Source organism: Panthera pardus, unplaced genomic scaffold (genome assembly GCF_024362965.1).
Source record: "Panthera pardus isolate Hobbes unplaced genomic scaffold, ASM2436296v1 HiC_scaffold_20, whole genome shotgun sequence".
Classification (NCBI taxonomy): domain Eukaryota; kingdom Metazoa; phylum Chordata; class Mammalia; order Carnivora; family Felidae; genus Panthera; species Panthera pardus.
In genome coordinates this window covers 18,108,715-18,123,727 of record NW_026526766.1, presented here as the reverse complement: position 1 = coordinate 18,123,727, position 15,013 = coordinate 18,108,715, and the positions used below count along the sequence as shown (strand labels likewise).

At 43.4% G+C, this 15,013-nt stretch overlaps 1 protein-coding gene across 11 annotated transcripts in view; it reads right to left on the bottom strand.

Moving 5' to 3' along the window:
• Positions 1-8,956: 8,956 nt before the first annotated feature.
• Positions 8,957-15,013, bottom strand: part of GCNT1 (glucosaminyl (N-acetyl) transferase 1) — a 29,511-nt gene continuing 23,454 nt past the window's right edge. For 9 of the 11 annotated variants that reach the window (XM_053907820.1, XM_019463573.2, XM_019463571.2 and 6 more), the window contains one exon: positions 8,957-13,130. In XM_053907820.1, the coding sequence (XP_053763795.1) occupies positions 11,700-12,986 (1,287 nt within the window). In that variant the 5' untranslated portion in view covers positions 12,987-13,130 and the 3' untranslated portion in view covers positions 8,957-11,699. The remainder of the gene's footprint in view (positions 13,131-15,013) is intronic. The other 2 variants (XM_019463572.2, XM_019463575.2) reach the window with 1 other exon arrangement.

Genomic DNA, 15,013 nt, shown 5'->3' with positions numbered 1-15,013 from the left:
CACCCCTTAATGAGCATATATTGTGTACCATGCTCTGTGCTAGGCTTACAAATACGAAAATGAAGAAGTATAGTCCCTGCTCCCCAGGAGCAATATCAGCTATTAACATTTTCACATGCATTTTCCTGTTAAAAAAAAAAAAAAAAAAAAAAGGTACCATTATAGTCTGAGAAAAAATATCTCCAAAAGACATATCTGATAAAGAACTGCTACCCAAAATATACAAAGAACTTTTAAGGGGCACCTGGGTGGCTCAGTCGGTTAAGCGTCTGACTTCAGCTCAGGTCATGATCTCGCGGTCTGTGTGAGTTCGAGCCCCGTGTCAGGCTCCGTGCTGACAGCTCCGAGCCTGGAGCCTGCTTCGGATTCTGTGTCTCCCTCTCTCTCTGCCCCTCCCCCGCTTGCACTCTGTCTCTCTCTCTCTCCCTCTCTCAAAAATAAATAAACATTTTAAAAAGTCAATAAAAAAAAAACCCAACAGCCCAATTTTAGAAATGGGCAAGAAACCCGAACAGACACCTCACTGAAAAAGATATACAGACGGCAAACCAGCATATTTAAAAAATGCTCCGCATCATATATCATCATATAAATTAAAACAATGACATGTCACTACACACTGATAAAAATGGCCAAAACCCAGAACGCTGACAGCACTAAATTTTGGTGAGGATAGGAAGCAACAGGAACTCTCATTCGCTGCTGGCGGGAATGGGACAATGGTACAGCCATTTCAGAAGACAGTTTGGAGGTTTCTTACATGGCTAAACATAACTTACCATACAGCCCAGCAATTGTGCTCCTTGGTGTTTACAAAAAAGAAAAATGTCCACGTGGAAACCTGCACACAGATGTTTATAGCTGCTTTCCTCAGCATTTCCAAAACGTATTGTCACTGTTACTCTTGTTGTCGTTGCTAGTATGGGATGGGAACAGTGAGGGGTAGGATAAGGAGGTGAGAGGCAAAACCATCTACACCCACACAGTTTACTGTCTTCGCCAACATAACATCACTATTCCAGAAAATTCTTGCCCTGGAAGGTAAGAGTTGTAGATAACTTCATTTTTCACTCCAGAACATCCTCAAAGAACCATTGATTCTGCAATAAATAAAAAGCGTCACCTGACGGTTTGTACCCAAGACTGTCTGAACTTTTTGCCTCAAAATCCTCGCCTTTGCTGTTTCTTCCCCTCCTACACTATTTTATTACTGTCATTATCCAAGATCCCCACATCGTCAGGCCCAGCTTAACCAGAATTTTTGATTTCATAAACAGCCCTGCTTGGCTGTCCTCCCACAGAGATGCTACCAAGAAAGAACCTGGAGATGAGGCTCTCCATTAACGTAGTGAGCAATCAACTCTGCTTTTTTTTTTTTTTTTTTTAAGTTTATTTATGTATTTTGACCGAGAGAGAACATGAGTCAGGGAGGGGCAGAGAGAGAGAGAGAGAGAGAGAGAGAGAGAGAGAGAGAGAGAGAGAATCCCAAGCAGGCTCCACACTGTCAGTGGAGAGCCCAACATGGGACTTCATTCCACGAACTGAGACATCGTGACCTGAGCTGAAATCGAGAGGCCACCACTTAACCACTGGCCCTGGGAAGAGAGATCTTGGTGACCGGCTGGGGGAGAGAGGGTGGCTCAGGTCTGCCTGTCAGGCTGGGGCATCGGTAACCGGGTACCTGGTCGGAAGATTTTCCAGTAGGACCTGCAAAGTTTGGCTTGGCATAACTCAGTATATGCATTGACATGTTACAGTTGGAACCAGCTCTGTTGGGCTTATTCTGATTTCTACCCACCCACAAACCCGCCCACAAAGACCCCTTCAGAGGTGGGAGTTTGGGTCGGCCTCTCAGCTTGCGTGAGGGGATCCACTCCCGCGCCATATTCCTGCTCCGGCTCCTCTTAACTTCTCTCCTACTTGCGCCACCCGTCCTCCCCCTTCCTTCTCTCTTCCTGCCTACGAGCCAGTTTCTGAAGCGCCAATACCCGGAAAATATAAGTTCCACTCTCAAGGCACTGATGGAGGTGTTCCTGCAGATCCGGAGGGAAAGACACAGGTTTGATAAGCAGCTTGTCCTGGTTTTGGCATTCCAGGTCCAGGGTCCCGAGAGCCCTCTCAGTCCGGGGCAAATCGGGATGGCCGGTCACCCGAGATCAAGAGAGGGTAAGACTCCCTCGACAACTTCCCCTTGCCCTCAGGTGCTTCTCCCTGGGCTGCTGGCCCACCCACCACCCTGCGCCCAACAGCCCTCTCTGGTCTTTGAAGCGGGTACCTCCTTCCCTCACATTCCGTAGCCAAATCTAAGTGTGCAGAATTCCCTCAGCAACACAAAAGCCGGCCCTACAGGCCTTCCAGGCTTAGCCGAACAGGCTTCTGGGTCCTCACAGCCCCTGAGGCCACCCCTTTTGGTGTGTGTGGTGTTATTACACGAGCTGGAGAAGCAATGGTTGACTGCAGGAAAGTATACTTATGTGGACTCCGTCCCTGGAAATTGGAGACTCACGACTGCCATATGTATTCTGTCCCCACACCTTTCCCTCTCAAACCTCCTATGCCTTCAAGTGTTTTAAGGCCGACAGCACTTCTTGAAACGATTCCCTTTTGTGGCTTCCAGATTCCTTTCTCTGGCTTTCCTACCTCTGAGACTATTTTGACTCGGGATTTCTCACCCGCCTCTCCTCCTTGGCGAGGCCCTCAGTGGATGGATGTTCACCACACTTCCTGCTTTTTGGCTCTTTCTCCCCTCTCTCCACACGCTCTTGGGGGGTGATTCTGCAAGACTCGAGAATTCATTCTTCTTGTTTCCGCCTTTGATCCCTCAGTGTGTTTGCATGTGAGAAGCATGCACTCGAACATAGGTGCCTGGAACATGCAGTAAGGAGACACTTGACAAAGGTCAGCTGTTGTCATTATTAGCTCAATAGGCTTTAAGGGACACATTTCAAGGGGCATGTCTCTTTGGGTGGCCGAGTAGGGAAAGCTTTCCCCAAAGAAAAAAATTCCTCCTTCGCATCAACTTAAATGAAGGAATTCTGACTGGGCCAGAAAGTCGACTCATATAAGTCTGATGACAAAGAAAGCAAATTATAAACGTCCAGCAACATTTAAGCTAGTGATGAGTTTTGCCAAAATAAATCCTTTACAAAAACCACAACAAAACACGTTTGCTGATTTTTTTTTTTTTTTTAAAGCGGTGGTTTCTGTTTCTTAGCTCATCTTGAAGGTAGTGGAGACACATGCATTATTGAGCTAAATCCGCTCCTGCTTCTGCACCGATACTGTCCGTCCAAGTTGTTGCTCCGACGTTTGGCCAGATGTGCGGACGGATAATGCCGGGGAGCATGAATATTTTCAAGTCCGTCCGCTGAAGGCAACGTTTGTTTTGCACGGCTACGCAGCTGCGGGAAGTAGCCCATCCTCCCCCAGCAAACAAGTACGTGATCATTTCTCTATCAGATCCCAAAATTCCACGTATACATTCTAAGGGGCTGCCGGCAGAACCGGCGCCAATCGAGGCATCCTGGGACCTTGAACCCAGGCTGACAGCGCCCTATAGGATTGGTTAAATGATTCTTCTGCAAAAGGTTTGTCTCCACCCGGCATATACAGGTGCAGTCTCGAATAGGGTGACCCAGAGTATAAGGCCTCGGGACACACAGCTAAGCATCAACGCTTAAGTCAAAAAGCATTTGTGGGTGAAAGAGAAATGGAGAGAAAGGAGGGTTCCTCCCTCCCCCAATAAAGACTGGGCTTGAGGACTCTTGATGAGATTCCCTAAGGCAAACCGTATGTGGAAAATGCTCCGAATGGAGACTTGGCAGGCAACAATTTTATAGAGCTGGAAGGAATGGCTCTCGACATATCAAGATGTGATATTTCAGGGAAATTCTGAATGCTTCTTTGTGTTCAGGATCATTATTTTTGCATAATTGAGATCATAGATAGAGCCTTCCAGTTTACTTCCCTTAACTTGTAGCAATTTGCCATGGCACTGTAAGAATATTCCACAATACCGCATCGTATGAATGTAAAAAAAAAAAAAAAAAAAAAGTACACATTTATTCCTCTCTCATGGGAGATTTATGTACTTTTACATTTGATCACAAAGAAGGATATGACTAACATTGCAGTTAAATGTGGGTTCTCATCTCTTATTATCTATCCCCTTTGGATATTTTCAAAGAAGTGAATGATTGATCAAAGAACCTGAATGTTTTTAAAGGTTTTCATGGGGTCAAAAACTGCTTTCTGCCTAGATTTTAACACTCTTCCCTGCGGTATGAGTATGTGTTTCTCAACATAGCCTCATAAGTGTGAGGGTGAATATTAAAACCCTAACTAAGGAGCACCTGGGTGGCTCAGTCGGTTAAGCATCTGACTTCAGCTTAGGTCCCCATCTCACGGTTTGTGAGTTCGAGCCCCACATCAGGCTCTTTGCTGTCAGTGCAAAGCCTGCTTCAGATCCTCTGTCTCCCTTTCTCTCTGCCCCTCCCTCACTCTTCCACACGCGTGCCCTCTCTCTCTCAAAAAATAAATAAAACATTTTTTAAAAAAAATTAGGTATATATAAACATTAAATTGTTTTAATTTGGATTACTTATATGGAATTTCAGGATTACATATTCACCATTTGAATGTCCCTTACTTCACCTTCTATGAATTATAACATCCTTTGTTAAGTTGCTTTTAGCATCTTAATGCTTTTAAAATATTTATTAGTATAAGGGAGTTGAAAAGTAATGAGGAGAGACCACTGAAGGATACAGGGTTTCTTTTGGGGGTGATGCACATGTTCTAAATCTGATTGTGACGGTTCTATTAAAAAACATCGAGTTGTAAACTTCAAATGAGTGAATTGTATGGTATATGATTTCTTTCTTTTTTTTTTTTCTTCTAACGTTTATTCATTTTTTGAGAGATGGAGAGAGACAGAGCATGAGCGGGAAAGGGGCCAAGAGAGGGAGACACAGAATCTGAAGCAGGCTCCAGGCTCTGAGCGGTCAGCACAGAGCCCGACGCGGGTCTCAAACTCACGAACTGCGAGATCATGATCTGAGTCGAAGTCGGACGCTCAACCGACTGAGTCACCCAGGCGCCCCTAATTTCTATCCCAATAAGGCTGTTTTAAAAAATATTAGCAGAAGTTATTTCCATATTAAGGTATTCAGCCTCCCATTTTTTTTTTTTTTTAAAGAGAGAGCACACACACAAGCAGGGAAGGACAGAGGGAGGGAGAGAGACAGAGAGAGCATCTCACAGAAGCTTCACGTTCAGTATGGAGCACATAGCCCAACACAGGGCTCGACTCCACAACCCTGGGATCACGACCTGAGTCAAAATCAAGGGTCACATGTTCAACGGACCGAGCCACCCAAGCGCCCCACAGCCTCCCTCTTCCAAATTTTGTTAGCAAATTTTCCAATTCCGATTGCCTTCTGCTGTCTCATATTCAGAAGACACATACTTTTAGTTAAACCTGTAATCTGTTCCTTAAAGAATCTGCCCATTGGTTTTGTCTGGAAAATTCCATCACATGCGGATAGTCACTGGTAGGTTCTTCTAGTTTATTTTATCCTTAATCCATCTGGGGTTTGAAACTGTAACCTAACGTCCTCCGATATGTACCATATATGTACCCTTCCTTTCCTATGTTCTGACGGTTCTGTTGTTCAAAACTGACCTCTGGGCCTCAGAACCCAAATACAACTCCAGGACAGAGTTGGGGATAAAGAGGAACAAACAATAATAGCTTTATTGCTTTTCGAAGCAAAGGAGCCTGCAGCAGGATCTGGCCTTCACCACGAACGGCAGGCTGCAAGCTGGCCGGGAGGAAAGACTTAGGGAGGGTTTATCGGGAAATACAGGATCTAACCTGTTTTGCCAGGAATTGTTTACCTGGCACCAGCCTCCCCCACCACGTCTTCAGGGTGGTACCAGGTTTCTGAAACAATAGGCTCAGAAGGGAGGAGAGGAGGTTTGCAGAAGAGAGGAAAAAGGTGACTTTGAAATCGAGCTTCCCTGAAGCATGAGTGCAGCCATTTTGATTTTTGTTCAACTTTATCCTTTTAAGCAGTTTCAGTTCCTTTGCAGTATTTTACAACCGCTAACACCTATTTCTGGCTTATTACTGTACTGGTCTGAGAGTTCAAATGTAAACTAGCAATACATTTTTAATTTTTTGGTTTTAAAACAAGACTTCATATTTAGTATTTTAAGACTTCTTTACTGTCCTCTCTCAAAGTATTCCTAGCTATTGTTGCATATGTTTTCTTTAAGATAAAATTTGGAACAATTTTACCAACCCTTTGACAATGTGATCGGACTTCCATTTAACAGATGGACTGGTTTGGGAAGGGACGTGTCTAAAATATTTATCATCTAGGACCACAATGTAGTTTTCCCCCCTTCAGGTCTATTTGTCCCACGCACATCTTGAGTTTGAACATTTTTCTGAGTTTGTTGCTGTGATGAATGATACATAATCCCATTATATTGTGAAACCTTTTTTTAATTTTTGCTTGAATATAGAAAAACTTAATTTTTGAATATCTGGATATTGGTTAATTTTATAAAAACCAAGACAAGATTTTTTGGGCTTTCTATTTGGACGAACATATGATCTGCACTAATGAAAACAGTCTTTTCTTTCCCAAGAGTTATAAGTCATTTTAAGTTTCTATTGCATCAAAAAATATTAAATCAATATGCTGATGACGATCCCTGAAAATGTTAAGAAAGCACGCATTAGTTAAATTTTTGACAAGCAGGCTTGTAAATTTCTTTTAATGTTTATTTTTCAGAGAGACAGAGCATGAGTGGGGGAGGGGCAGAGAGAGAGGGAGACAGAGGGAGACAGAGGGAGACACAGAATCCAAAGCAGGCTCCAGGCTCTGAGCTGTCAGCACAGAGCCCGATGCAGGGCTCAAACCCACAAACTGTGAGATCACCCCCTGAGCAGAAGTCAGATGCTCAACTGACTGAGCCACCCAGGCGCCCTCCCGCATCTGAATCTTTTTGCATAATGTGTTAAATTTTCTACCATTACCACACCCTTTTCCTCTCAGATATTTCTGCCTAGAGAATTAATTTTTTTTTAACTCTTTCAAGTTTATTTTTTTGAGAGAGAGAAGGAGCAAGCAGGGGAGGGGCAGAGAGAGGGAGACAGAAAATCCCAAGCAGGCTCTGCACCATCAGCACAGAGCCCCATGAGGGGCTCCGTCCCACCAACCCTATCATCACCTGAGCTAAAAACAAGAGTTGGACACTCAACTGACTGGGCCACCCAAGCACCACTGGAGAATTAACGTTTTTATTTATTTTATTATTATTTAAAAATATTTTTTTACTGTTTTTGAGAGAGGGACAGAGCATAAGTAGAGGAGGGGCAGAGAAAGAGGGAAACACAGAATCCGAAGCAGGCTCCAGGCTCTGAGCTGTCAGCACAGAGCCCGACACGGGGCTCGAACTCACAAACTATGTGATCATGACCTGAGCCAAAGACGCTTAACTGACTGAGCCACCCAGGCGCCCCAAGAATTAATATTTTTTAATCACTACTCACACATGACACTTGTTGGTTACAAAGTACCGCGTTGACTACTAAATTTAAGTGCTGGTAACTAAGGGAAAAATAATAATCTGTGGAGACATGGATGATTTCTGAATGGCTAATTTTAATGGTGATATGCCCCGTTACTAATGCGTTCGGTCATGCCCACCGTCAAAGAGTACAACCTATGGTAGCCACTTTTGCCATGAACACAGTGTTGCATTTATTTTGTATTTGACATGATGAGAAATAACTTTTATTTTTCTAAGCTAGCTACAAAAGTCCAGTTTAACTGGGCGTACGTGTGAATTAAAACATGGCTTCCTCCTCCCCTAAATAACTACGAAAGAAACCCTACTTATGTTAGTGAATTATATTCGATGGCTAACACAAATCCATGTTTAGAGACAATACTGCTTCTGTAGGGGAGCAAATTTTGCCACCCCCTAATTTTCCTCTTTGGCATGCTGATTATTTTAAGCTGGCAACTTTTAAGAAGCTACAGACACAAGAGAAACTCTGAAAACCAAGTGCAAGTTGCCGTTTTAAGAGATATTTACATATAGAAGGGAAATCTCCTTCAGTACCAATACCAAGAGGGCAACGACTCTAAATCTCTTGAAACTATTGTCAATGGAAAAGGCATGGACTTAAATTTGCCTAACATTAGCCTAGTTTGCTGTGCTTTTTCTGGTAGCCTCCTATAACGGACTCCCCACCCCCAACACCTTTTGTCTTTAGCTGAAGGTGATGTTTAAGGTAATGGCTTCTGCCACGGAGTTAGTTTTCCTGGGTGTCTCCCATGTACGCAGAAGGTATACCTGATATTTATTAAACTTTGTTTGCTTTTCTCTTGTTAGTCAGTCTCCCGTCAATTCGATTCTTAGACCAGCTAGAAGAACCTTACCAGGCAGAGGAAATAGTTTTCCTTCTCCACACTTCACATTTGTAAAGCTTAACAGTTGCTTACTATAGAAGCGCCTAGGTACTGCCTATAAAAGAACTGATCTTGTTCACTCTTGTTCTTATTAAGAAATATAACTTAATGCAGTATTTCATTAACTACAATAAACCTTCCATCTCAAAATTGTAGTTTATGTTTTGCGAATGATTTCTAACCATTCCCTATACAAGACCTTAGAGGACAGTAAAAGCAGTGTTTAATAACTGACATATAGGGAACAATTTAAATAATTTCTAGAACTTTCTCAAGGAACTTGAGTTTTTGCTTCCTTTTGAAACCAATTTTTTTTCATTCTTCACATTGCTCATCCCAGTAGTATGAATTTTATTTTATAAGATTTTATTGTTGAGTAATCTCTACACCCAACATGGAGCTCGAACTTACAACCCTGAGATCAAGAGTCGTGTGCTCTGTGGACTGAGTCAGCCAGGCACCCCATGTCTCAGTAGTACGAATTTTATTAAAGTCATGCTAAAATGTATAAAAGGGAGTCACAATAAACAAATTCTATATAATCCCTATAACAGGCATTAGCAATAGGGTTACGTTCAGACCTATCTCACCGAGAGCCATTCTAGAAAGTTGAGGTATCACAGTAGGTAGTTTTCATGTGAGACTTGGGGAAATGAGACTCTAAAGTCTTTATGTCTACCGTGGAGAAAAATCTCTCAAAACCTGTCCATTTAAATGCAAATCAGATGCAGTCACGCTACAAAAAAAGAGTGTTGAGATAACCTTGGATATTTGTAAATTAAAAAGTTAAGACTTAATCATCACTTTTGCTGAACTCCAAAATCTATCATGTAATTTAAAGCAAATGGGGCACAATGTTAGCAACCAGCAATTCTAGGTGAAGGTTATATGGTGGTCACTGTACTATTATTTTTAAGTTTCTGTAAATTTGCCCATTTTCAAAAATAAGAAATGAAAAAAACTGTCCATAAAAGACACCATGAATGAAGTAAAAACATAAGACAGAGACGCAAAGTATCTGTCAATGAGTATCACTGATTTTAGAGAAAAAAAAAAAGGGACCCATCTGATAGGTAAATCCATCTACTAAGAGCACGGGAGAAACATCTGACAGGTGTTAAAAGAAAAAACTGATTTAGATGGCAAGAGACAGCACTATCATATAATGCCCTCACCGACATCACCTTTTGAGTTTCCAGTTACGTTTTTCTTGGTCCAACGTCGGCTACCCTATTTAATCATGCAAAACACAGAAGTCTACCTATTGGCACGTTTACACATGACAAAGGTTCAAAAAATGTGAAACATTCATTCAGGAGGGTCAGGATAACAAAGCTCTCTCCATAAAACGAGAACGTTTTCTAACTTTAAGGAATAAAAAAAATGTTTTCTCAGTTGAGTGCCTGGAAACTGTTTGATGTTATGACTTTGCTATGTTACCGCTTTCATTGGCTATGCTTTGCAATCAAGTACGTAGTTTTGACTGTTGTTTAAAGTTTCAGCCAAATGATGAAGCGTCACATTTCCTGTTAGATCTTTGGCTGAACAGTATCAGCTTAGCAAAAGGGCACGTTTTTTGTTTTGTGTTTTTTTTCTTCTCTCTTCTTTCTAATCTTCGTTATCTTTGAGCTAGGAGATGGCACGAGAGCAACCTCAAATCACTGGCCTTTTGGGGGGAAAGTAGAGCAAAAAAACCAATATGCTGTGAATCATACCAACACTGAACCCGTGTGCCCCAAACCTGGGGTGCCCCTCAGGATCCCCAGGCCTTCGAGGACGCATGTGGAATAACAGCAAGGGGTTGGGTTCCGAGAGAAGGCAACCTGTAATCCAAGGGCTAAGGACCGACGGAGGGGCAGGAAGCATGAAGACGCAGGGACAGCAGAAGCCAGTCCTTCTCAAGGGGAGACACAGGTGACATTAGGACGTAAGGTCCTGGGAGGCTGGACACAAGTGGATCCAAAGAGCAACAGCCTTGATACCTGGAAATAGTACAGACTGCTGGCTAAAAACTCCTCAGAGCCCTCAGAAATTGCCCACACATGGCCCGTTCGTGCCACTCCCCATACCTACCTTCCCCTTTCTGTCTGAGATCCCTGCACGGATTGCTATCACTTGAATCACAAAAGAGAACTGAGACAGTCATATGGGGGCACCATGAAAACAAAGTTTTTTTTAAAACATGTCTTTTAATGTTTGTTTATTTTTGAGAGACAGACAGCGTTTGAGGGGGGGAGGGGGAGAGAAAGAGGGAGACACAGAGTCCCAAGCAGGCTCCAGGCTCTGAGCTGTCAGCACAGAGCCCGCCCGACAGGAGGCTCGAACCCACAAACCGCGAGATCATGACCTGAGCCGAAGGCGGGCGCTCAACCAACTGAGCCTCCCAGGTGCCCTTGAAAACAAGTTTTATACAGTACAGCTTGATAGCGGGGTCCGAGGAGACCGGGGGGGAGAAAGTAGAGAAAAATATTTGGAAAAACTAAAGTGTCTCTCTGTAGACACTAGAACAACAAAGATATCTTAACTTTTTAAATAACCCAAGAGATTTTTTTCTAATAAGCTAAGATGATTCACAGAATCAACTAAACTAGACATGATCACTTTCTTGTTTTAAAAAACATCTATACATTGTTGGAAGGGAAAATTAGTCAGAAATATTCATGTTCAATCAAGCCCCCTTTTTCAAGTTCCCTGAGATGACACATACTGATAACACACACAGCACAATGTTACGACAAAGTTATTTACAACGATCACTTAAAGTCAAACTCCTTATGTCACCGAATAAATCCTGCAAGATAAATTATATCCTTACAATTGGTTGTTGCTACAAATTTATTCAGATCAAGAAAACTGTCGTATTTAAAGCTCTCAAAGTAATTTTGGCACAGACGAAATCCTTTCGTTAAGTCCCTGAGCTCTTTCAACAGGCTGGTTTTCGCACCGTCTCTTCCCCAGCCACCAGGGCCACTCACCGCCCGTCCTGGCCCCACGCTAACTCTAGGTCAACATGTGATGCTATAACCTTTCTAGCCCACTGTGCTCGGGAGAAACCACAGAGCTTGGAGGATACGCACAGTTGGGAGTCCCCCACCCCCAAGGGCGCCCCCTACAGTTCCTTGGATGTGTATGAACAAGGCAGAAGAATCGGATGGGGTGCGTCTCGTCTCACGCATGGGTTTTATTTCTCAAGTTGCCTACGATGAAGAGTCAGCGTTTCAGCGTCTCCAGGGCTTTGTGCCGCAGATGCTCATCCAAACACTGGATGGCAAAGAGGTCAATGTCCGTGTCAAACTTGTTGGCAAACAAGTGGTGCTTTCGTAGCATCCAGTTCAAGTCACCTGCGCCGAAGACACACACAGAACGCACGTGGACCCCGCTGCAGGGCGGGTAGGGGGCCCCCTTGGAGACATCACCTTCAAAGTACTGCCACTTGACGAACCTCGCGATCGCGTGCATGTCAGACATGTCATACTTCTGGCTTAGGGACAGTGAGCCTGGGACTTCGGGGATCCTCTGGATAGTGGCCCAGAGATACTCATCTGGACTGTAGGTGTCTTTGGCCCACTCCATAAACTTCTGGATCTTTTCATTCTCTAGCACATAGCGCACATACTTCCTACTGACCACAAAGTAGGCACTGCCCGAGAACAGGGGCGTTTCAAGAGGAGGGTGCATTTTGTCCGTCCCCGTGTTGGTCAGCTTTCCATTAACAACTGTGTAATGCTTTTTCCACCTTTCTTTTTTGTTGGATGGCATTCTCTCGGACTCTAGGCTGTTTTCACCCATTAACGATTTGAGCTTCCGGACAATCTCCAGGTTGGTTTTAATAGGGAAATCCATGCCGCAAAGATTTATCAAGTACCTCCAGTCTGCACTCATCCGGTAGAGGTCTTGCATGCAGTTGAGGTCGGCCTGAACCCGACTCCAAGAGGCATACACCACGCTCTCCAGCTGACTGGCCACGAAGACGTTACTGAAGCAGGAGGCGATGCCCATCACCGCGGCCAAAAAGGAATCCTCTGATTTTCTGTCCACGTGAATGCAGTAGAGATTCTGAGGCATATAGATGGCCCTCAGGAGCCTGTCAAGCATTTCGATTTTGTGATGAACCACTATAGAATATGCAATGGGAAACTCTGCCTCTTCTTTACTAAGGGGCTCTACGATATATTTGCGCCTCTTGACGAAAGAATTGCAATCTCTGGTCATGTTTATATAGTCGCTGGTTGTCCACCGAGGGCGCTGCCTAAATTTCACCGTTAGAATTTCAAGCTGTACCTTTTGGATTTCATCTACATCCCCCTGTAAAATTTTGGTACAATTAATATTACTATTAGGATTCTCCCCAACCAGCTCCAAATGCCCAACACTTACAAATTCGGGCTTTTGATGAATTCTTAAAACAGAGAAGGTGACTAGGGAGAACACAAGAAGCAAGAAACAGTACTTAGTGGGATAAGAGAAAAGTCTCCTTCGCAACAACTTTCTCAGCATTTCAGACAATGATCGGGGATTTTCCTTAATTAAGGGCAGTCTTCCAGGCTTCAAACAGTCATGATTCCCCTTCTGTCGTGGCCTCGAGAGGGGTCAGTTTGCATCTGTCAAAACGGCAAAGGCATCTTGAAATGGAGAATGGGACTGAAAGAAAAACAGAAGGAATATATATAAACGTGGTCTTTGCCAACATCTTCTCAGGTTTAAAAACCATCCTCTTGGCTAGGTCAGATATTTAAAATAGAACCTAATTGGCCAATTAGAGGAAAAGGGTAGTGTCAGAAGAAACACACAGTCTGTAATATTAATACTAGATTAGTAAAAACGAATTCAAGGGGGGGTGCCTGGCTGCCTCAGTCGGTAGAGCATGCAACTTTTTTTTTTTTAATGTTTGTTTATTTTTGAGAGAGAGAGAGAGAGAGACACAGCGTGAGCAGGGAGGGTCAGAGAGAGAGACGGAGAGAATCCCAAGCAGGCCCCGCACAGGCAGTGCGGAGCCGGGTGCGGGGCTTGAACCCACTAACCGCAAGATCATGACCTGAGCGGAAATCAAGAGCCGGGCGCCTAACCGACGGAGCCAGCCAGGCGCCCTGAGCAGGCAACTCTTGAGCTCAGGGTTTTGAGTTCGAGCCCCGTGTTGGGTGTAGAGATTGCTTAAAAATAAAATCTAAAAAAAAATCTATGTATACAGACATGCTAGAATGTCCTATAATAAACATTTTACCTCTCAGGAATATTGAAGTACAAATCAGAGTTGAAGACCTAAGCTATAATTATTTTAACTCTCCACAGCTGGTGAGGTGAGTTCCCGCTCTCCCCTCTTAAGAGTTCTATTAGCACCCTTTGCCTTGAAATCATCACTAATCTGGGTTCCTCCCGACACACCCATTGATGTCCATTGGGTGGCACCCCCGGCCCCAAATATGTGAAGAGATCAGCTCCATTCTGCTCCTCACCAGTTTGGGACTGGAGGTGCTCTTAAGGAGAAGTTCAAAAATAGCTGTGACCTTTAAAGACTCACGGCGCGGGGGGACAAGTCCACTGAATTTTCAAACTAAACCAGAAAGGCCTGATTTGGGCCTGTTCTGAACACCTCTCCTAGTTCCATACCGAGGGACCACAGGAAGAGAGGACACACACAGTCCAAACCAGGGACACGGATGCCTTTCCTGCAACGCTTTTCACAGGTTCGAATGATTAAGGCTTGTGAAAAACAACAGTTGTATACAAACGATAACGTACGACAGGCCTTTTGTCTAGATTCCAACGAGGAACCCGGCCCGTTTTTATTATGTTTACAAGGATTACCAAGTATGTTTTGTTTGCAAAAATCAATTTCATAACTTGGCAATCGCTTCTATAACTAATAAGGACTACTGCTCTTTTTTTCTTTGAAGATTTTACTTATTTATTTTTGAAAGCTTACTTATTTTGAGGGAGAGAAAGAGAGAGAGCGAGCACGTAGTGGGGGTGGGCAGAGAGAGGGAGAGAGAGAATGCCAAGCAGGCTCCACGCCGTCCGCACAGAGCCTGACGCGGGGCTTGATCCTGCAAACCGCGAGATTATGACCTGGGCCGAAATCAAGAGGTGGATGCTCAATGAACTGAGCCACCGAGGTGCCCCTAAGGTTTTTTTTTTTTAAGTAATCTCTACAACCATCGTGGAACTTAAACTTACAATCCGAGATCAAGAGTCCTATGCTCTACTGACTGAGCCAGCCAGGCGCCCCCAAGTGCTACTGTTCTAACAAAGAAAGTCAAATAATATTGATCATATCAGAGTTAGAGATCTGAAACTGGTTTTTGTCTTTTTGAAATTGTTTTTTAAGACCAGTTAGCACTAGAACTAAAAGTTCTAACTAAGAGACTAGATTAACACGAGAACTTTTAAATATTTAGTTAGCAAATAAATTGTGAATATTAACAACAGAAATAAAAACAAACAACTGGCCATTATTAGTATAACGTTATGAAAAGTATTTAGATTTTTTTTTTTTTTTTTTTTTTTTTGCCATTTAGAATTAAAGA